Genomic DNA, 21,967 nt, shown 5'->3' on the forward strand with positions numbered 1-21,967 from the left:
CCACCACTGAGCTTGAGCTTGAGTTGGGGAGCCAAAGTGAGTGTATTGCTACCAATGGGGGCTTGCGCCCATTGGGACTGGTAGGGTGGAAGTCAGTGAGACCAACAGTAAGTGGAGCCAGAGCCTATGACAGGTGGAGCCAGAGCCAATTCTACTTTGGCTACTATATTCCTCTTTGGAGAGTTAAAGAAGAACAAAACAGACTAAGGAGGAAACTGACAGACAGGGACACCCCCGGAACTGGTTGTAAGTAGAAAAGCAGGCAAGTGGGGGCTGGCACAGGGCAGACTGAAGTTGGTGAGGGCATTGCTCCATTTGCCTTAAAGGACACTGATAAATACATGATTGTATACTTAGTAGGTTGGGTTGGTTGCCTCTGTTGTATTTCTGTGTTTTGGATCTGCTAGATTGGCTGTTTTAGTTTATCTCTATTCTATTCTATTCTGGGATAATAATAATAATAATAATAATAATAATAATAATAATAATAATAATAATAATATAAATAAATAAATAAATTTTATAAATATCCCACCCTCCCCGGCCAAAGCCAGGCTCAGAGCAGCTAACATCATACAAGACAATGCATAAAAACAAGTGATCAATAAATTAAGATACATCCCACAATTAATTCAAACAAATTAAAATTAAAACTGGACAAGTGGCCATCTTCAGGTTAAAATTGAAGGTGGTTACCAACTGTTTCTACTGATATTATAAGCACCTGTGAGCGGGCTGGGAACCTCTTTCATGCTTGTTCTTATACAAGGAGAAAATGAGTCAGACTGAACCCTGACCAAAGGCCTGGCGGAACAGCTCTGTCTTGCAGGCCCTGCGGAAAGATGTCAAATCCCGCAGGGCTCTAGTCTCTTGTGAGAGAGCGTTCCACCAAGGCAGGTCGAGGCCAGTCTGATCTCCCTGGGGCCCGGAATCTTTAGGATGTTGTTATTTGCAGAATTCAAGGTCCTCCGTGGGGCATACCAGGAGAGGCGGTCCCATAGTACGAGGGTCCTAGGCCATATGGGACTTTAAAGGTTATCTATATTATCTAATTGTTATACTTTAAAATGTAGATTTTATATTTTTTGTATTTATTTGTGATGTTTTTGTAGATCGTTCAGAGACTTCTTTGAAATATAGAGTGGCAGATAAACTACCAAAATAATTCACCCAGACCCACTGAACTAGTAGCATACATCTTTCATTATGGATTATTACATGCAAACCAATCCAGATACATAATGAGTTAATGTGGGTGTGCATTGTGTGTAGCAAGTCAGCTGTTTAAGGGAAAGGATCCTCCTACCCCCCACATGCTTGTTCGGCTTGCAGTTTTCTTGCACTTTCTTGTTCTCTTTTTCATACATTATAAGGCTGAGCAAGAAAAGCTGGAATTTTCTTTTTTAGGAGGGCCACAGGGGTAAATGGGAAACCAATCTCCACAGGTCCTAGTGGGCAATTCAGTGAATTAATATTGCACTGGAGATTCTGCTGCTTCTGGATTATGTTGTTTTATAGCATTCGTCTTCGGTATATTGGATATACTGTCATGCTTTATTTTTATCTGTTGAGTGGGCATTTTTCCATTTTGTATATAATGAGCAGTATTTAGGTTGAATAAAATAAAGATTTTAGGGGAAAACTGGGGAAAGTCATTTTTGGAAGGGGAAATGATATGTGGGGTTTAAAGTTTGGAGCTTAGTTATGTGCTTTCGCTTTGTGCTCAGTTTGCAGTCTTAAGCAAGTCACTTGTCTCCATCTAGACCAACACTTTGTTGCCCTGTTGTTGGTCTCCAGAGCTTGCATTTAGAGATATGCTGCCTCTGACATGAAGATGTTATTCAGCTACCTGTACTGATAGGAGCTGCTTCCATTGGTGTAGTATGTAGAAGGGACTTTGGGTCGGTGGGACTTAGGGAAGGTGTAATGGTAGTAGCTTGGCAGCATAAGTAGGGCTTGAAGAATCCCCACTAGCTGAAGGTACTGTCTGCTTGATGTACATATCTCATTTGAGTTTATAGGAAAGCCAACTGGAATTGAAATGTTGAAGAAAAAAAGAAGTGTTGATCCACTGTTAGTTAATTCATTGTCTAACTCCCTCCTGTAAGCTATGAGCTTTTTGCTTTCCCGTGTGTTGTTCAGTTTTGTTAACTGTTTTACTGCTTATGGTTTCAAAGCTCAACAAGCTACCTGCTTAATTTCAAATCCTTTGCTTTTTTTATTCTGCAGCTACTAGTGACAAACAGTAATCATCTTGGTGGGTTGTCAGTAAGAAAACCTGCTAAGTTCATTTAGGGTTTCCTGATTTCATTTTCAATTTAACCACCTCTATCTGTGCTTGACAACTTGACCTTGAGCTTTCTATTTCAAGAGAGACAGCATGTGCAAAGAGAACAGTATGGAGCCAGACTTTATCTCAAAGGTGATTCAAAATGGGTGGGTTGTTTGATTAAGAAGATATGGTATGTGCAGAAGAGAGTTAAACATTCTGAAATGCCACAGCTTCTGCTGTTTTAAAGAAAGCATTTGGAGCAAAGCCAGCTTAGGCCTCAAACTTAAGCACACTTACTTGGAAGTAACTCCATTTCCATTTAAAACAATGGGATTTACGTCCATGTAAATACATCTGGGTTCAGGAAACCACCTTGACAGAGTTGTACACAATGCTAAGGATTGAGGCAAATGGAATGGGAGATTGACAGAAATGTCTCCCCAAGTCTCTTTGCATTCAAATGGATTGTGGAAGGATGTGTGGGACAGAAAAGAGTAGAACTTTGAGATTCTGGAGAAAAACATAAAAAATGCTTGACATTTTACTGGGCAGGGCTGGGCCTTAGTTACCCTAACGGACCAGACTCCACTGACTTTAATCAAAAAGCAGCATAAATGAAGAGTGGAAACAATGCAACAAACTAAAATACTACAATTCAACAATGGTGATTCATTGTAACTGTGTTTCAGAGGCATCCTCTCAGTTAACCACATACTGTATCCTGATAACTAGGAGTGGGCTCTGCCGTACAGGGCTCTAATCCCACTCACACTACGCATACATGTAAATCTGCCACTGTGAACATGTGGTTTTTGTATGTATGATTATAGGGGCAGAGACTCATCAACCGTTTTGCCCAAGCTTGCAAGGAATTCAGCCTTACAATCAGCTTGACAAAGGCTGACAAATTTTCTACATGTAGGGTTTTTTCTACCTGATTTCCAAAATTATAGGACCAGGACCATCCTTTGTGATAGCCCTGCACATGTTGTACTTATTTATGTATCTAGAGCACTAAAATTATAATTCGTAAAGGCAGGAAAATGAAAAAAAATAAAGTTTCACTATATATACTAAAATAAAAGCTTTTATAGATCAGTTAAGCTAAATGATTATTATCAAATCCTATGAATTAATGCACATTCAGTTGTCTTTTGTGTTAAATGAATTTAATTACTTTTATAAATTAGTTTTATAAATTTTGACTACACCTGAACCACATACTTGTACCAATCCTTGAATTAAACAAAGCTAACTGGCCAAATTTGCATGACAACAAAACTAGAACAGGTTTGCTGTGGGGATTAAATGAGGGGGAGAACCATAAACACCACCTTGAGCACCCTAGAGAAAAAGGTGGGATACAAATGCAATTCATTCAATAGTAAAAATAATGTTTTGTGTGTTCTTCTTTTTTTGGCCTCTGCTGTTGTCCCCACCCCACATGCACACTACTTTTCAAAGCTTTGCTTTACTTTCTTATGCCACTTTCCAGTTTCATTGTCCTAAATAATCATAACAAAAAGGCTATGTTTGCAAGATGTATACCTCATCTAAAATTGTACATTCTCCAGTCCTGCCACTACCACTGCATCCGGGTGGCTGAAGTCATTATTCCCATTTTATGTGCTGGACAACTGAGACCCAAATGGCTGAGGGAAAGATGTCACATGACTTAGGAGTTCCCAAGCGCATGGGGAAGTTCCCCGTATTGTCTTACTGCTCTGTGAGCATTCAAAATCTCTTTGCGGTGTGCAGTAGGCCATGCCAGCAAAGCTTTGAATTGCTTTTTCTCAATCTTCATCTTGGCTATTACCGGTAATTTCAAAATGGCTCATTTCAGTGGTAGAGCGTCTGCTTTGCATGCAAAAGCTCTCGCCTTCAATCTCAGTATCTCCAGGTAGAGATGGAAGACACTCCCTGCCTGAAACCCAGGACAGCCAGTGCAAGTCAGTGTTGACAATATTAAGAAAGATGGGCTAATGAATGGTCTGCCTTGACATAAGGCAACTTTTTGTGCAAAATGCTTTGAAGCATCAATCTTGCATTCTGGACATAGGAAGCTTTCTTATACAATGTTGGACCACCAGACCACCTAGTCCATTTCTACCTTGCACTCACCATGACCCGTTCAGGATCTCAGACAATTTCACATCACCAGCTCCCTAGCGAGGCATGGCCCTGAACTTGCAGCTGACTGCAAGCCCAGCTAGATCTGTTGGTCCGAGCATGGTGCTGATAATGCCAAGGTTTCAAGTTCGCTCCCTGTATGTGACAGCTGCATATTCCTGCATTGCCGGGGCTTGGACTCACTGGTCCTGGAGGTCCCTTTCAGCTCTGCAATTCTACACTTCTAAGCTGCAGGCTAGAGCTGCCTTGAAGAAGTTCAACTCTGCACATGCTCAGAGGCTCTCCCCTCTCTTCCACATTGCTTCCAACGGTCCAAGAGCAAAGCTAAACTACTGGGGACAGGCAGGAAATGGGGGCTCAGCCTTGCTCAAACTATCTTAAAGTCCTGGCCCCCACCCACCCACATTTTCTCTCTTCTTTTAACCGTCTCCTGTCTCCCCACCCCCACCCCCCTTTTGCCTCGTTTCCCCTTCCTTCTTCCCACAGAAGCGCGGAGATGCCATAGTAACTAGCCCGGGTAAGGGCAGAAGTGCAGCAGGAGAGTTGGCAAGGGAGGCCCGGCTGGCGGGCGCCACAGCGCCCCCTGTCTGCGCTCCGCGCGCGCTCCGCGGCGAAAGCAGCAAATGGCTCTGGATTCGCGAGCTCCTTTGTGTGGAGCACACTCGCAGCGAAGCGGCCGAGGCGCACGCCGGCTGCCTCCTCTCCGCCCTGCCGCCAGCGACGCGGGGCAGCCCTGCCGGAGCCGGGGGTCCGCCTCAGTCCGAAAGCCAGAGGCTCGACGGTAGCTAGCGGGGGCTGGTGCTTTTTTCCCCCCGGCTCTCTCCCTTGACTCCTCTCGAGGCGGGGAAATAAAGACCTCCGAAATAAAGCCGCTGAGAAGAGAGCGGAGAGAGCGAGCGAGAGGGCGCGGGCTGGGCAGGGAGAGGCGAGGGCGCCAACTCTCCTCAGGCGCAGCGCGGTCCTGGGCTGCTTCGGCGAGCGGCGCGTGTGGGGACAACGGAACTCCTCGAAGTTACCTGCCCGGCCGTGAGAGAGAGAGAGAAGGCGGCTTTTGCCTCAGGTAGCCGTCGCCGCGCCCGGCAAGACCGGTGCTTTTCGGAAGAGTTTCTCTTCCCTCCCACCAGCCCTTCTTTTCTTTTACGAACCGCAAACGGATGTGAGGCGGGGAAGGTGTTTCTTTCCCACCCCCCTCCTGCTTCTCCTCAGGCACCTCAGTTTTCAGGGGTTTCCCCGCCCCCCGCTTTCTCTCTCCCTCTCTCGTTTTGTTTTGTTTTGCCTGAACGCCGACACGAAGCGGGAAGACGAGGAGTTTGCTTGATGTTTTAGTGCGATGGACGTACGGTTTTACTCGCCGCCGCCTCAGCCGCCGCCTCAGCAGCCGCCGCCACCCTCGCAGTCCGCCGCCGCTCCGGAGACCCCTTGCCTGGGACCTTCTCCTTGCCTGGACCCCTACTACTGCAACAAGGTGATTCGGCGTGAGGGGGGGGCCTGGCTACCCCCACCCCACCCTCTTCTTTCCTCGAAGGGAGTTTGGCTTGCTTGGCAGATGGCTGGGCAGCTTGAGCGAGACTTGGAGCGGGGCAGGTTGCAGGCTGGAGCCAAAGGCACCACCAGCGCCCTGTGTGCGTGTGTGTGTGCCTTGCGGTTGTGCAATGTTTGTGTTGTGCGCGACGGCGGGGGAGGCAACTGGGCGCTTTTGCGAAGCCCCTCTCGGCCTGTTGTGTGGGGTGGCCTGGGCGCCTTCAAAATGCAAATCCATGAATTGGCCGAGGGAGGGAGGGAGGGGGAGGGAGAGAGAAAGCCGCCTCGGACTCGCAGCCCTTACTCGTGAGTAAGTCCCATGGCAGTTTATGGAGAATCCAACGTAGGGCAATGCTCCCGGGACTGCAGCCCTGCCTAAGCGCAAAGTCTTTTTTCAAGTGCCCCCCCCCACGCTTGGGATGCTCATGCGGGAGATTTAAATTCACCCCTCTTTTGGGTGTTACTTTAGGGGAGGGAGACTCGAAGGACAAAGCGTGGTCAGATCGCAGGCTGGACAGGGTTGGGGCGGGTGGGTGGGGGACTGTGGGGGGTTTCCAAATTGCAGAAGCGTGGCAAGTTTAGTATCGAATAGAAGGAAGCCCAGAATCAAACTGCACCCATACCCTTTATAACTTGATTCAGCGCCATCAGAACAAGTTTTCTCCTAAGTAGGAAAGACGAGGCGGAATTTGCAAAGCCCTGGGCAGGGCAGAAAGAGAGTGGAGTGTACTGCTCAAGAGTTTCGCGGGACTTATTCCAAGTATGTGTGCATAGGGTTGCAGTCCGGGTCGTCGTTTTCTCCTGTCTGGTTTTGTGCTACAATCTTTAACGCTTAAGGCTTGTGCCCCAGAACTTCAGGGCCACTGATTCCTTATTTTCCACATTCTTTTTTTCTCCCTGGCTTCAGCCAGTTGCTAATACTACTATCCATGATGTGCAACTCCCCCCACCCTTCTCTGTTGTAGAATGGGCAGTGCTGGCCATAGGAAATAATCAGGAAGTGCAAGCTTTCCAAAACACTCCCCCAAGAGGGGAGAGGAACAGAACTGCGAGCAAGCATTGGTAGTAAGATTTGTTTAAACCTGGGTGCCTGTTAAGCTTTTGTTTAAGCGCATAGTCTGGAAGGCTGGAGCTTTTGCAGGCAGCACCAGATCTTTTTGTGCATGTGCCATATAAACTCCTCATCTGACTAATCAGCACCTGGCTATTCCTTGCTTGCTGGTGATTCTATGCTTGGTTTGATTTGCAACAGAGAAGGCATTAAAGATGCCCTTTTACAAAAGGGGAGTGTGTTCACTTTATGTTTGAAAGTGGAGTGTGGGCATAAGCCCTGGGGTTTTTGTCTGTTGTCACTGGTGTGTTTGTGTTTAGGAGCTATTTCAAGTGTTTGTCTAAGGCAAATTGCACCTAGACATAGTGCTGTAAATACAGACTTCTGTTTGTTTTAAGAACACAAACTGTTGCACTGTGATAAAGACCCATTCACTTTTCAGGAAATATTTCCTGCATGATATCATCTGTCATTCATTATTTGAGGAACCCTGATGAGGACAAGACTTAAGAGTGTCCTAACATCTTAAACTTGGAGCTTGATGGCAGAAATTCATTAGGTAGATTTGTGTACAGTGATCATCTGGGCTGCAGCACTTCGACTTTTAATTGTTACAATCAAGTAAAACCCTTCCTTTGAAAAAGTTACCTCTTTTATAAAGAAAGAAAGAAAAGACTGAAGTTTGGATAGCAGGAATGAACCCTGTATATGTGCCAGGCTGTTCATGTGCTAAGGCTTCTTAAGTATTGAGCAATGATGATTATAGAACTACTTTCACTCCGTGACTTGCTACTATAAAATATAATCTCGATTATCTTTTATTGTGAATTGTAAGCCTGCCATGCTGAAAAGTAAAGAAGCATTGGGTAGAATTAATGACATAAGCGCCAAAGTGCCTGAAGAGCCATTTGGCAATGAAAACTGGACAAACGGTTATTAAATCTATCAGTGATTTAAAGCTTCAAAAAGAAGGTAATGACTTGAATACACATTTCGCTCATCATACTCAAGATGGTGAGCCAGATTTAATTTAAAAGTTAAATGCTTTGGAAAATCAGGAATTACGTAAATATATTAAATCATTTTCCAATTAAGTGCTTTAAATCATTTTGGGTGGCTATCATTTCTGATTGAATAAATTAATTTAGAAAGCTTCCCCCTTCTCTGTTTGCCCTATGTTCCTAGTCAGTTTTTTATTTGCCAACCCCCCCCCCCCCCGAAAAAATCTGGTTAAGTCCAAGCATAAAGAAGCAAACTTCTTTTGACTGTGAAAATGAGGCACTCTATTTAACTTAGTCAGGACTGATAATGGATTTCAGAAATGCTCAGTTGTAAGACTTGCTCTGTTCTTCTTTCTTTCTTTTTCTTTTTCTAAGCTTAGGAATGACATACCAGGAATGTTTCTTGTAAAACAACATTCTTCAAGCAATGTATATCTCTGTCAAACAGCCCTGCCAATGACCATTGATTATAGAAAATGGACTTAGAGTAGCTTTGCTGGCTGGGCCCCTATGAGGCATGTGTTGACTGAACATCTCATTTTCCTCCAGTCCCTCAGCCCCATCTATCCAGGCTGATTAACGTTGTTATAAAGCCTTAACTTTATGTGTGCTGTTGTTCTTGGGTACAAAGAACATTTTTATGAACAGCTTTTGGATAATTTCCCCCCTAAATGCTGCATCATCTTCAGCAGATTTTATGAGTACAGATGCAATGGGAAGCTCTATAGCCTAGAACACTAGTAGCAGACATGCCTGTGTTCACAGTTTCCTCTGAACTTTCAAGCTGATTAGACATTGCAGGGGAAACTTGTTTGCTTTGTATAAACTGTACTATAAGCTGCATTTACTTCAGAGTGATCCCTTTTAAGCCAGTAGAGTGGATCACAGTCTTAAACTTGTTTGAAATGATTGGCAATCAATCAGTGATCCTCAGATGCAGGTCTTCTGACATACAATGTCATAGTTCATGTGTAGTATAAGAGTTGGCCGTATCTACATACGTTTGTGGCGCAAGTTAAAACGAATCACCCTTGGCCATGTTTTAAATAACATACAATAGCATAGATCTTTCTGCTCTGCTGATTTTTCTGTTGGCTGTCTTTGTTTCAAAGATGACTGAGGTCTTTATAAACTTAAAAATAATGTCCCGAAACATTTTAGTTGGCCATTGCCATGTTTTGCCTTTCTGCATAGTGTGCTTTGTACGTATTGTATTGGATCATGTTTCTTTCCCATCAAAACCTCAGAGGGAGAAAAGTGAAAGAACAATGCAAACAATGTTGGTTATGGCAACTGTGTGAGGTATCTCTTGTACAAACAGAGAGAATGGATGGTATGCTGCTGTATATAGGTCAGCCTCTGAAATAACATAGTGAAGCTCATAGGCTGGGCAGGCAGATTTAGACTTGAGGTAATATGGTTTACCTCTGAAACTTCCAGGAGAGCTGTTTAGGGATGGAAGCCTAGATCCTCATAACTTAAATTTCCCTGGAAACAATTCTGTTGTTATATGCACAGGGCATGAGCACAGCAGTAAAATAACCCACTAGCCTTCTGCTGTTTAGAGATGTCATGCCTTTACTTTGAAGATATATCCATAAAAACCAGTATTTACTCCTTACATATACCGATTTCTTAAGTACTGTGAGTAGACGGTTGCTTATAATTTTTGTAAAGTTGCTGTTATTTTGAGCACAGCTGAACTGTTTAAGTATTTGCTTTAATATAATTTTGTTTTGACACTGGTAATAACAGAGATGCTGACTTATGCCAACAACAGGAGGGGCATAATGGCCTTTATGGCTCCCAGTAGCTAGCATTGCAAAATTATGTACGGATTTTCTCCCACCCCCTGAGATTTACTGGTAAATATATATATGCCCATGGCTCATTTGCTGTTTACTTCTTTATACTTGTCGGTGCAGTGGAAAAATACAAGCTGATTAGATAGAGAGAGAGAAAAACCTAGACTAAACAAAATGGGGGAAGGGAGCAATGCAACATAAGGAAATGAGTACATAAAACTTCTTTGTGGGCAAGTAGTATTTTAAAACGTCTTTGTGACTCCATAGTCAGAAAACCATAGTATTTACAACAAAGATTCTTGTTAGTCTTTAAGGAGCTATAAGACTCTTCGATATCTATGTTGCAATCTACAACACAGTGCAGAACAACTACCCCTTGGGAAATGTTTATAGTGTTTATTTTACTATTGTATCTTTATCATGCCAAACCAAAACTAAAATTGAGCTCTTTATAAAATGTCCCAAAAGTGTGTATCTCTTTCACAAGCATGCTTTGTTTCTGATGCCTGGTAGTCAAACTCCTACTCCCCATTGAATTCTAGGAGAGTCCCTCAGGAAAACTCTAAAGTGCTTACGTAGCTAATATTTTGAGAAATTTCAACATCTGTGTGAAATCAATTGGGTGTTGAATAAATTTTGTTCTTTATTGTTTTCTTGAAAGGGTAGTTTTGGGTGCTTGCAGAACATTTTTACTCTTAAAGAGAGAGAAACTGTGCTTGTATTACTGATTTGTTGTGTTGATGTTTTTAATAAGCTTTGATACATTTTATGGTACCAGTTAATGGCCACTACTTATCGTGGACAAATTAGATTGCAGTATTCCAAAGAAGCTCAACAACTTTTGTTCCCCTAAAAAGAAGAACAACTTTGACCTGAATCCCCAAAAAGGGGGTAGATCACTGCCAGTTTTTAACTCTGTGAGTAGATTACAGTCTCTTGGGAGTTGGCCACCCCTGACATAGTGAGTTAGAGTCTCTAATATGTGTGTAATAATGAGTGGCTCAGACCATCACTTTACCTATAAACAGTGACTTCTGCCAGTCCTCTCTTGGGAAAGGCCTGCACAAAACATATTCTCATGAATGGATTCAGCAGGAGCTCTAGATTCCCATTCATTGCAATTCTTATGGAGCTGAAATATTTGCTATGTTGACCATGTTGAACTAGGACATGGATGAGGCCCTTCAGATGCTGTTGAACTCCAGTTCCCATTAGCTCCAGCCAGTCTGTGGTCAGGAATTATGGGAATTGTAGTCCAGCAACATCCGGAGTCTCACAGGATTCCCAAACCCTGGTGTGGGGAAATCAGGAAATATTGTGCAGCTTGACCTGTCACGGTTTGAGATTTTCAGCTCTTAGGTCCTGATCTTGAAAGGCTTGTGTCCTCTGATACCAAAAAGTATTAGATAGCACAGAGCTATTTTCACAGTTACTTTTTTTAACAAACAAACCACAGAGGTTTTGATAATAATATAACCTAATAAAAATATAACATAATAAAATATATTTAGGCTCCCTACCAAGGATACAAACCTAGTAAATGAAATGCCATTGATTCCAATAGACTTTGCTCAGAGGCATGTCTGTTTAGGATTAGGGTCTGAATACTTGCATTAGGTGAGAGACCAGAATTCCTGAAACTCTATATCCAAGGCTGACACAATAGCACATACTGAATACTTCTAGCACAAGCTTTCCCCTTTCAATCATGGTTTCACAAACTTTTAATAGAAAGTAGGCGTCCATTCTCTTCTATCCATGCTCTTTGTGTCAAAACATATAACGGTGGCAATTTCTGACATTATTATTTTTTTACAAAAGTGATGCTTGCTCTGTGTGGATGTTTTCATTAAGGAATTGTTATTCATTAAGAAACCTGTTATAAGCTGATCAGTAAATGAGGTTCTCAATGCAAGAGCCAATAAACAGTTAATTATAGACAGCAAGACATGGAATTTGCTTAACCCCAAATGAGATTTTTCTGGTGGTAACATTTTCCCCCTACAACATTGGGCTTGAAAATGGCAACCTTGTAATATACTCTGCAATGAAAAGTACATTCCAGTTTGGCAACAGATTAGACAAAAAATTCTGTTCAGCTTGTTGTCTGTGCTGCAGTGTTCAGCGTAAAGTGGATAAATGATCTGGGCTGAAGAGACATCTTTTGTACTTGCATTTTAAATGCCTGTTTGTATGTAGTCCTTTCATGTTCTTTTGTGTATATATATGCAAATATATAGCTATATAGTTACTTTCTTCAAATCTACTTTAGTGTATAAACCAAGAGAAGTTTGTTTTTGTATAATTGCTGTGCTCCAACCTCTTGTCCAACCATTTGATTTTGTTGGTTGTTGGGTCACCAGTCTTGAGATGATTCTGAATAGCTTGCATATCCATATTTGTGTATGAAACATGTTGGATTACCTTTACACTAGAAACCAGTAGCCAATGATTAGCCAATTTTGTTTAAATTGATGCACATATTATACATATATATTGTAGCTATTGGCTGTGTGTAATACATCTCACTAGTGTTTAAATACCTACATTGTCTCCTGGTCTATTTCTGAGTACAAATTAGTTACTGCCATTAAACAAACAACTTGGCATGATGGTACTGAAGGACTGCCTTCTTCCTCATGGACTGCCTGAATGGTGAAATTCTCCTTAGAGTTCCTTTGCCCACAGAACTGGCCTTGCCATTAGGCAAAGTGACATTAAGCTGCCTCAGGCATCTGATTTTGGCTGTCATGAAAGGGCAGCAAATTATTTAATTTATTATTATTATATATTATTATTTTTAAAGAGGGGGGCGAGGTGCTTGCCAAAATAAGTGGCTGTGGGTACTTTGCACCTTTGAAGCATACCATATCCTATTCTGTCTCAGACAGCAAAATGTTTGGGACTGGCTTTGTTCTCTGAGTCCCCAGCCTTTGAAGGTAAGGTGGATGGTCTGGCCTTTTCTGTTGAAAGGCCTTTTCTGTGGTGGTGACTCAATTATGGAACAGCATCCCCAGGGCAGCTTCTTTGTGCTAGTATTCATTGGGGTTTTTGTTTGTTTGTTTGTTTTATCATTGAGTGAAGACAGTTTTATTTGCTCAGGCCTTTTACATTTGGTGGTTGTGGTAAGGTACAACTGGTTGTTGTTCATATTGTATTGAATTTTTTGGTCAGCAGTTTAACTACGTAGCATGAATTAATCTGAAAGTCTTTTGACAGAACAGCAGGATAGGCAATCTTTGGAATAAGTGAATAAAAGTATCAGTCATTCCTGTCCCTATCACTTCTTTGGCTGGCTTGTCCCATAGACCGTAATGCCACTGAATACAACAGCAACTTGTCATGAGAAGCCCTGTATCAGTTTCTCCCCTCAGTACTGCCACCTTGTTTATTCAGTACATAGGCCTTTCTCAGGACTGTACACACCATACATTTAAACCACTGGGAGCTGTAGTTTACCCTTCACAGAGCTACAGTGCCCAGTACCCTTAACAACCTATAATTCCAAGGATTCTTTGGGTAAGTCATGTGCTTTAAATGTGTGATGCTTACACAGCCTCTGTCTCCTTTGCCCAACATTCTCTGCTTTTCAGTTAATAGTCTTCCATCTCTCAGCCACCACATCCTGACTTTAAACCTCCTTCTTAGCCCTCTGCTTTGACATTGCCCAGCACTTCTGTCCTTCCTTCCTATCTTATCCCTCAAAGCTGCATAAGCTATGGATTGGCAACTGGTCCAGATATCATTGGACTCTAATGCAGGGGTAGGCAACCTAAGGCCGGCCCAATTGCCTTCTCAATCCGCATGGTCCAGGAATCAGCATGTTTTTACATGAGTAGAATGTATCCTTTTATTTAAAATGCATGTCTGGGTTATTTGTGGGGCATAGGAATTTGTTCATCGCCCCCCAATATAGTCTGCCCACCACATGGTCTGAGGGACAGTCGACCGGCCCACGGTTAAAAAAGGTTGCTGACCCCTGCTCTAATGTCTATCAGCCCCAGGTGGTATAATCAGGGATGAAGGGAGTTTTCATCTAACAACATCTGGAGGGCCACAGGCAGCTTACACTGGCATTAACCTTTCCTGCAGTGAGCCTTGTGTAAAGGTTTCAGTGATGTGAGCCAGATAATTTTCTAGTACTTTTATTTTCCATGGGAAATTTTCCATTTCTTAAATTCATTAGTAATAATGTCAACATCTAATACCATATTGGGCAAGCTTGGAAGCTTTTAACTTCGTTGACTAACTAGAACTACAGTAAACATGCTAAATTAGATAACTATCAAGAGCATCGAAAAAAATTCATGTGCAAACTGATTCTTTTCTGATGCATCGGGTGGGGGAGGGGGGATCCAATTCTTCAAAAAAGAAGCCCACATCACTGGAAGGTTTCTCTATTTTCCTATCTTCTCCCTAGTATTCTTATCCTGTCTCTAAGCTATGTATTTCCTCAGCTAAACCTAACCTCCTAGAAAATGCCTCACTCCACACAACCCCAACCTCTCTGGGGCACAAATGGTAGGAAGGAAATAGGACAGGCAAAACAAGAACAACCAAAAAAACCTGTGTACTATTTGTATACTTAATTTGTTGAAGTCACTTATATCCAATTCAGCATTGTTTTCAAAGGTATATAAGGTACTGGCAACATACAGGGATTTACTGTATATGTAACTTGTGTCCAAAGTGGGCCAGTGCACAGTGGTGGAGGAAGAGGAGTGTGGGGGGAGCGCCCCTCCCCTGGCAGCACAACCCCCAGGGTGCCATCGCAGCTGCTCCCCCTGTCCGTACTGGGCGCCCGCCCCCCGCAGGTGACGTGCCCTGCCCCCAGGACATGCGCCCCGCCCCTGTAGGCGGAGCAACCCACCCCCGCCTGCTCTCCGCCACTGCCAGTGCATACTGTGGTTCATGTAATGGGTTTCTCAACATTCGGACGGAATGCCTCCATCGTGTATGTAATGGGCAAATAGTAGAGTCCTTCTTCTTTTCCTTATTGAAACTGATACTATCGAAAGAGGGATACACTGTTTGTGTGGAAACAGCAATACCAGGGTATAGGCATCCTGCATATGGTGGGTCTGTCTGTGCTAAGGATCAAAGGCTTCCCCTCACTCATTCCAGCTTTCTCTCTACCTCTGCTCACTTTCTCACTGTTTTCCACAATAGAAGAGCATAGGACGCTATCCATATCTAGCATGTCTACTTGATTATTTTGGACGCTAGTCTTCCTGCTGTGCTCGAAGAGAAGTTGATGTCCCTGCTGTCATTAGATGGGGAAAGGGATTTGGTATAAGAACATAAATTTCATTTCTTTTTTCTGCTGTGGTCAGTGCTGAGGTAATCCATTGGTGTGTCATCTAGGGCAGGGAGGGTCAGAAGATACAGTGGGATCATCGTCTACTGGTAGAACTTTGGGTGATTTGCAATAGAATGGAAGGATTTCTGCCCCCTAATTGCTAAACAAGAGCATAATGCCGTACAGATGATATTGGACTATAGCTCTCATCAGCTCTAGCCATCATGGCCAATGGCCAAGGATGATAAGAGATGTAGTCCAAAAGATGTATACGGAGGGCATCATGTTGATTACTCCTGATCTATACTGAGCAATCCTCTCTGGGTTAAGAACATAAGTAATAAGTAGTTACCTGCCTATGCTTTGGAAGAATCCCAACAACACTCACACACTAATATTCCTCCAGAAACCGAACAGTCTATCTTCTGCCCATCTCCACAAGAAAACAAATCTTTATATCTGTATGTCTTCTCACCCCGTTAGTATATGATGTTATAACTACTGAAGATGTTTTCCTAAAAATCCACATCCCTTGCTCATTTAATAGTGGAAAATAAACTACCAGTTCTGTGGTTTTCAGCTGTGAACATAATAAATGACACTATAGTTCTCCTTCTTTCAAGTTCTAGCATTGTGATACTTCAGTATTATATTCCATCGCCGCCACCCTTTGCGAATGCAATCAAATTTTTTGAATGGGCTATAATTCTTCTACTTTGGGCAAGGCCATCCTTACATCTGACAATAAATGTTTAATGTGTTGTATTTCTCCCCCCCTCCACAAAGATACATGTATTGTAAAGCTTGTCAATTTATTTCTGGATCAGTCCAGTTTTTGTTGTTTACAAGACTTGCTTTCCATGGAAGAGGCTTCCAATGTTACAAAGTCCCTTTGGCAAAGAATAAAATTAAGCTGATACACATTGTGCATATCAGCCTCAAGTAGCATGCTAAAAAATAAAAGGGGGGGGAGTAAATGTAAAATGGCAAGAAAAACTTTCAACAAAGGTACATTTTACATTTGGCAAATGCAGTAATTAAAATTAGTCATAGAAACCTACAGATAGTAGAGCTTAGCATCATAGTTAATGATTTATTTTATGTTAATGACTTTCTGCTAGGGCATAAAAGACTGCTCATAATGGACTCTCAATGCTCTATTCAGTTGCCAAGGATAATGGGATAATCTTCCCCAAAATTAAGCTTTTTTTGAAGTATATTATGCTGTTATTTTTCAAGTTAACTCTTCAAAATTTATTGCAGCACTAATCTTTCAAGACCTACTTGTATCCTTAATGGAAATGTGTTTTAGAAACATCAGGTTCCTTGCTCGTTAACCAGGTCAGTTAATTATGTTGGAAATGTTTCATTTTATGTTTAGTTTTATATTCTAGAGATTAATATTCATGAAGTGGAAGTCTTAAATGTGGCGTTAGATTCTGTGCTGAAGCTGTAGATGTTCTAGCGGATTGCTTAAGTGAAGGGGTTGGAATATAAAGCTTTTTAGAAATTTCCAACCCATAACTAACTGACCAGTAGTGAAACCATTTTTTTTCATTTTGGACTGGGATGTTTGTGGGTTCTTTTTTTTTAAGAATGTTGATAATTGGTTATAACCAACACTATATTTCAATAACAGATAATTTGCCTACTGAAGTTTGCATAATGTGCTAATCATGTCTAGTGGTTAATAAAGGCCTCCTCTCTCACTCCCCTGATGGCTATAAAAGGCTATTATGTTTGTGGCAGCAGTTCAGGTGCAGCTGCTGTGTGTTAATAATGCATCATTGTCCCACTAATAAACACAGCAAAGGTCATCACCCTAAGCACCTAAAATACCTATTTTCTATCCAAAATATTTATTAACACCTTAAAAGCATATCTATTCATTTTAGTTAACTGTATGTGAGTTAATGACACTCATAGCTTCTTGTGTATCAAAGCTTTTGACTCCTCTGTTGTACTGTGGACATATGTTAGTGTTGTAGGTAATCTTTTACTGCTATGTTCCCTGCCCCCACCCTTGCCCATTTTAGCAAGCTGTGCAGTATGTGAAGACTGGTCTGGCGTTGTGCAATTAACTAGATATGCTGCTTAGCAGTAATGCTTAGTTTTTAGGTGGCTTAGTTGAAGATCATAGGATAAGAGATCAGGCTGGTGGGATAAGGGACAGGGGCTTTTCTACCGTTGCCCTATAGCTATGGAACCCCCTTGCCGAAGATGTACAAACAGCCTCCTCCCTGAGAGTGTTTAGGTGGCCTCTGAAAACATTTTTGTTTAGGATTGCTTTTAATGAAGGGTTTTAATAGGCAGTAGTCCCTGTTTTTAGTCTTTTGGGTGGCTGTATTATAGGGACAGAAATCTAATCACTTAGAAAGATATGAAATGTTATCATGGTGCTGTTTACATTTTATATGGTTTTAAATTGTTTCAAAAGTTGCCAGCTGTCGGGAGAAATACTGACTTTTGAACGGCACCTAGTAAAAGTATTAAATAAGTAAAAAAATAAATGAATACACAGTCTTGAAGACTGGCTGACAGTAATCATAGTTAAAATGTAGTGACGTTAATTTGTGTGTGTGGCCATGCACACATGAGTAGGGTGTGGATGAGTTTCTTGCATCTGTTTGTGCAGTACACTTATTTAAGTTTTAGCTTAGTGCTCTGTGCTGTATGTCCATGACCTATTTGTTACTCACATATTCCCTTTTAAAAGGCAGGGATTGCTGTATTCATAAAGGCTTTATAAAATATACTTTCTCCAGACAAAGAGGATTCACATGGGATTTCCATTTTGCCAAGGAAACATGCAAATCAATAGGCCAGCACTTATCTGCATTGAAATTAGGTATACTGTAATTTATGGGCATAGCAATATTTATCCTCTGTGTTCCATAGCCTAACATTCTTTAAGGTAACCCTGGTTATGTCTCCTTGGAGAGAAGCAACTGAACAAATCTCATTTTCATATCATGTGCTATTGTCTCATGTTTTCTGTTACTCATTTTGATAACCTTGCATTTCTTCCCTCCTGTTTTGATTTGGAAACAAATGTTCAGAGAGAAGAGTGATTCAACTGTGTTTCTATCATCAAGAGAAATGAGAAAAGCCTGACTAACTGAAGGAGTTTTATTTGTGCCGTACACAGCACACAACAGTTCATTTGTCATGGTTTAAATATATAATACAGACAATAAAATGTGTGCAGGCACAGTTGTGATATATGTAGTGTCTGGCCCCGTTCCTATTGTTCGTGGTCTCTACGGTTGTCATACATTGTTCTTTGCACATCATCCCCTTACTTTGACACAATTTCTAGCTTTCAGTGCTGCAGCATTTTCATTGCACAATATACATGAGTTTGACAGGGTGTGTTGAGGACAACTCTGGCAAGCAATTGATATTTTGAAGTGGCAAGCGTTTCAGCAGCTGCTTGCTTGTGAAAAAGGAATGATAAGATATACTGTATTGTTAGTTTCAGGCAAAGCATTAAGGTTTAAGCTCTGTAAAAATGTACACATTATTCGTCAGTGGTGAAGCAAGTCTTTTATGTTTTTTAGAGCTTAGCTCCCTGGCTGATGTGAACTAGAATGACATTGGTTTAATGGTCAGTAAATGAATAGGAGTACTTTGAATTTGAACTGCTGCCAATTTTGCACCAACAAAGAAACTGACAAAAGAAAGATTTTATGTGAAATGCAAAGCGCAAGAAATGTTTTGGAGGGAGAGGAGTAGCAAAACTCCAAAAGAAATATTCTTTAAGGCAGCGTATAATTTAAATGATACCAAAATGGTTAAATTATATTCATTTCATGTGGCTCAACAGTTTTGGACATAAGCTGTTACATTTAATGTCTTGCAGAACTTGTGTGTCTGCCCAGTCTTTTAGAATATATCTGTGTGGAATTCACAGTGTGTTTTTCTAAGTACCGCACTCTGCCCTGAAGGCCTGTTGGAAGAAGTTGTCCACTGCTGGGGTTCCCAAGTATCTCTCACTATCTGGTAGTGCGAAATTGTAGTTTAATCAGTTGTGGCATTTCCAGTGTGTAACATTCATTAGCAAGGCAATTTGTCATGACTGTTAATAGTCAGAATGCATCTGTTCTCCTCCTCAGTCACTGACCATGATAGGTACAAAGGCAAATATTTCCATTTCTGAACTTAACTTCTACTGAATTGTAATCCATGGTTAACTGCTTCAAGATGCATGCACCAGCAGCACATCAACAGGACTATGTTTCCCCGACTCTGCTTTTTATAGGTTTCCCCCCCATAAAGTATATTAAAGGCATTAAAGGGTAGGCATTCTTTGATTAGTTGTTAAGCAGGAACTGTAAGTTATGGGTGTGGTATAATCTGTATTCCGAGAATAACACTATTTAGAGAGTATCATATATTAAAATGCATGAATATATATATTAAAATAATAGCAGCAAGTATATAGTCTGCCAGTGATTATTTATTTGGAGTGCTTCACTGATTTTATATTCACTTAATATTTTACAGCCAAAATCTTCCTTTAAATTAGAAAAAACTAATATTGTACATAGCAATATTATCAAGATCTAATTAGAAAAACTTTATATGTTCACCCTACCCCTGCAAACTCCCTCGTAGTTATGGTTCTAAAAGTAAGACGTTAATTTATTTCTGTTAGATGTTTTTTACACATAGATATTGCTCCTGTGAAAGACACAAGCTTTATGGTGCATTCTTAATTTTAATAAAAGGTCCTCTACATTTGATACTTAAAAAAAGAAGAATCTGAACCCAATGTTGATAAAACCTCTTCCTGCTGATAACAAAACTGTTACTGTTTAAGTTCTCATTTAGCAGTTAGTTGGTACGCTTCAGTGAATGTTGTCAAAAAGGCTTTTCTCTTGAGTGATAGCCTTGTAGGAATGTGAATAGAGATTTTAATTGTATATCATGTGTGTATATCAGAGTGGGTGGATTCACTGACTCTACTTAGCTACATCTTTACAGGTCAAACATGCAAAAATACTGTATATATGTGTGTGTGTGTATATACTGTATATTGCTTAAAGATGCAGCCAACCACTGGGTTGCTTCCAGTATTATGTACACTACCTTCATTTTCATTATAAAGTGACCAGAGAATGCCAGGATGTATTTTTTCATAGCCTTTGCTCAGCAAAAATTTATAGCTATCGCAAAACTAGGTTTATTTTCTAAGCCAGTGAAAATTTTAGCTGAGGCCAACTCTCCTTTAGTAACGTGGTTTCTACAGTCTTGATTCACAAATCAATAAATAGGAATGCATATGATTGAATGGGACCTGACTTGGCCTAAATCTAAGGCTGATATTTTACCTAGGATTGCACAAAGTGAGGATGACTTTGAATAAAAATGCGCAAGGTTCTAGAACCAATGTGCACTCTCAACTGAGATGCCTACAAATGTGAAGATAGTGCAAGCCTCTTGCATGGGAGGAGATCTGGAAGTTCTGGTTTGTATTAGCAAGCAGAATGCTTGAATTACTCCACTTTCTTGTTTCTCCCTAAAGTTTCAAACATCTAGAGCTCGCTGCTCTTTCTGTGATGATTTAATGTTCGTTTTATACCACAAGGGTACTAAGCATTATAACAGTGTGAAAAGTGACATTCTAACCAGAAAGCATAAAGCCTAATCAGGGGTCAGCAAACTTTTCCAGCAAGGGGCCGGTCCACTGTCCCTCAGACCTTGTGGGGAGCCGGACTATATTTCGAAAAAAACATATGAACGAATTCCTATGCCCCACAAATAACCCAGAGGTGTCATATAAAAACACACTGATTCCCGAACCAGGCCGGATTTAGAAGGCAGTTGGGCCAGATCCAGCCCCCGGGCCTTGGTTTGCATACCCATGGCCTAAGTGTTAAACTACATATTACATTAAAAATCAATAGAGTACTGTGGATCCTGAACATTATTTAAAATTGAAATGAAGCTATTATTGGGAGAGGGGCTGCCAACTAGTTTGCAATGGTGGTGCTGAAGTTGCCCTCCTCCTCTCAATTGTTTTTACTCATATTGCCCACTGTGGTTTGCCTCATGAAGGGAATACCCCACCAGGCAAACAGCAGTTGCCCTTTGAAAAAGGGAAACTTGGCCCCACTCCAAAAAGATTGGCAGCTTCCAACAGCTCAGTTTGGGAAAAGAAGTCAGAGAATCGAATCACAATGTTTCATGTAAAGTGTAGCTTGTCCTTGAGTAGACTGAACAGGGCAGAAGCCAAAGGAATTTGTGACATCCCTGTAGCCTTTATCATGTTTACCCCAGTTCTGTTCTTAGCACCCCAGAAAGTCAACTGGATTTACCTCACGATTAGATCTTCCTTCAGATATTCGAGGAATCAACAGGTGATATCACTTGCTGCAAACAGTAAAACGCTTGCATACTATGAGGTAGTAGAAATCTCATTAGGATGCTTAGGTTCCAATCTTCAAGGCTGACCCTAATACAGGGTTGGCACACTGTCTCTGAAACTTGCTCATGAGCAGCACAACATCAACACAGGCCGGAGAAAATCATTTACTTGGATCAGACACTCGTGTATATGTTAACTGGGAAAGTACAGTAGTTTTTTTTAAAATTCATTGAACATTTAATTGCAGTCGGGTGAAATGTGGAGAAAAAGTTATCTCTGCTTGCCTTGGCTGTTAATTAAGCAGGTAGGCCAACCCTGTCTTTATTTCAGTATAGTGTAAGATCTGATTGTTTTCCTTAAGTACTGTTTTTGGGGGACAGGAGGTGGGCAGGTGGGGAGGATTCCCTGGTCCTGAATGGGGTAACTGTGCCCCTAAAGGACCAGGTGCGCAGCCTGGGAGTCATTTTGGACACACAGCTGTCCATGGAGGCACAGGTCAAATCTGTATCCAGGGCAGC

The 21,967-nt window shown here is 41.5% G+C and overlaps 1 protein-coding gene across 3 annotated transcripts in view; it reads left to right on the forward strand.

Moving 5' to 3' along the window:
- The first annotated feature begins 4,894 nt into the window (after window positions 1–4,894).
- TOX (thymocyte selection associated high mobility group box) overlaps window positions 4,895–21,967 on the forward strand; it is a 194,017-nt gene continuing 176,944 nt past the window's right edge. The window contains exon 1 of one of the 3 annotated variants that reach the window (XM_083747820.1): window positions 4,895–5,867. In XM_083747820.1, coding sequence (XP_083603946.1) covers window positions 5,733–5,867 — 135 coding nt within the window. In that variant the 5' untranslated portion in view covers window positions 4,895–5,732. Of the gene's footprint in view, window positions 5,868–6,542; window positions 6,684–21,967 lie in introns of those variants that run through there. The other 2 variants (XM_083747821.1, XM_083747822.1) reach the window with 2 other exon arrangements.

This window comes from Podarcis gaigeae, assembly GCF_964106915.1.
Source record: "Podarcis gaigeae genome assembly, chromosome: 7".
NCBI classification, from domain to species: Eukaryota; Metazoa; Chordata; class Lepidosauria; order Squamata; family Lacertidae; genus Podarcis; species Podarcis gaigeae.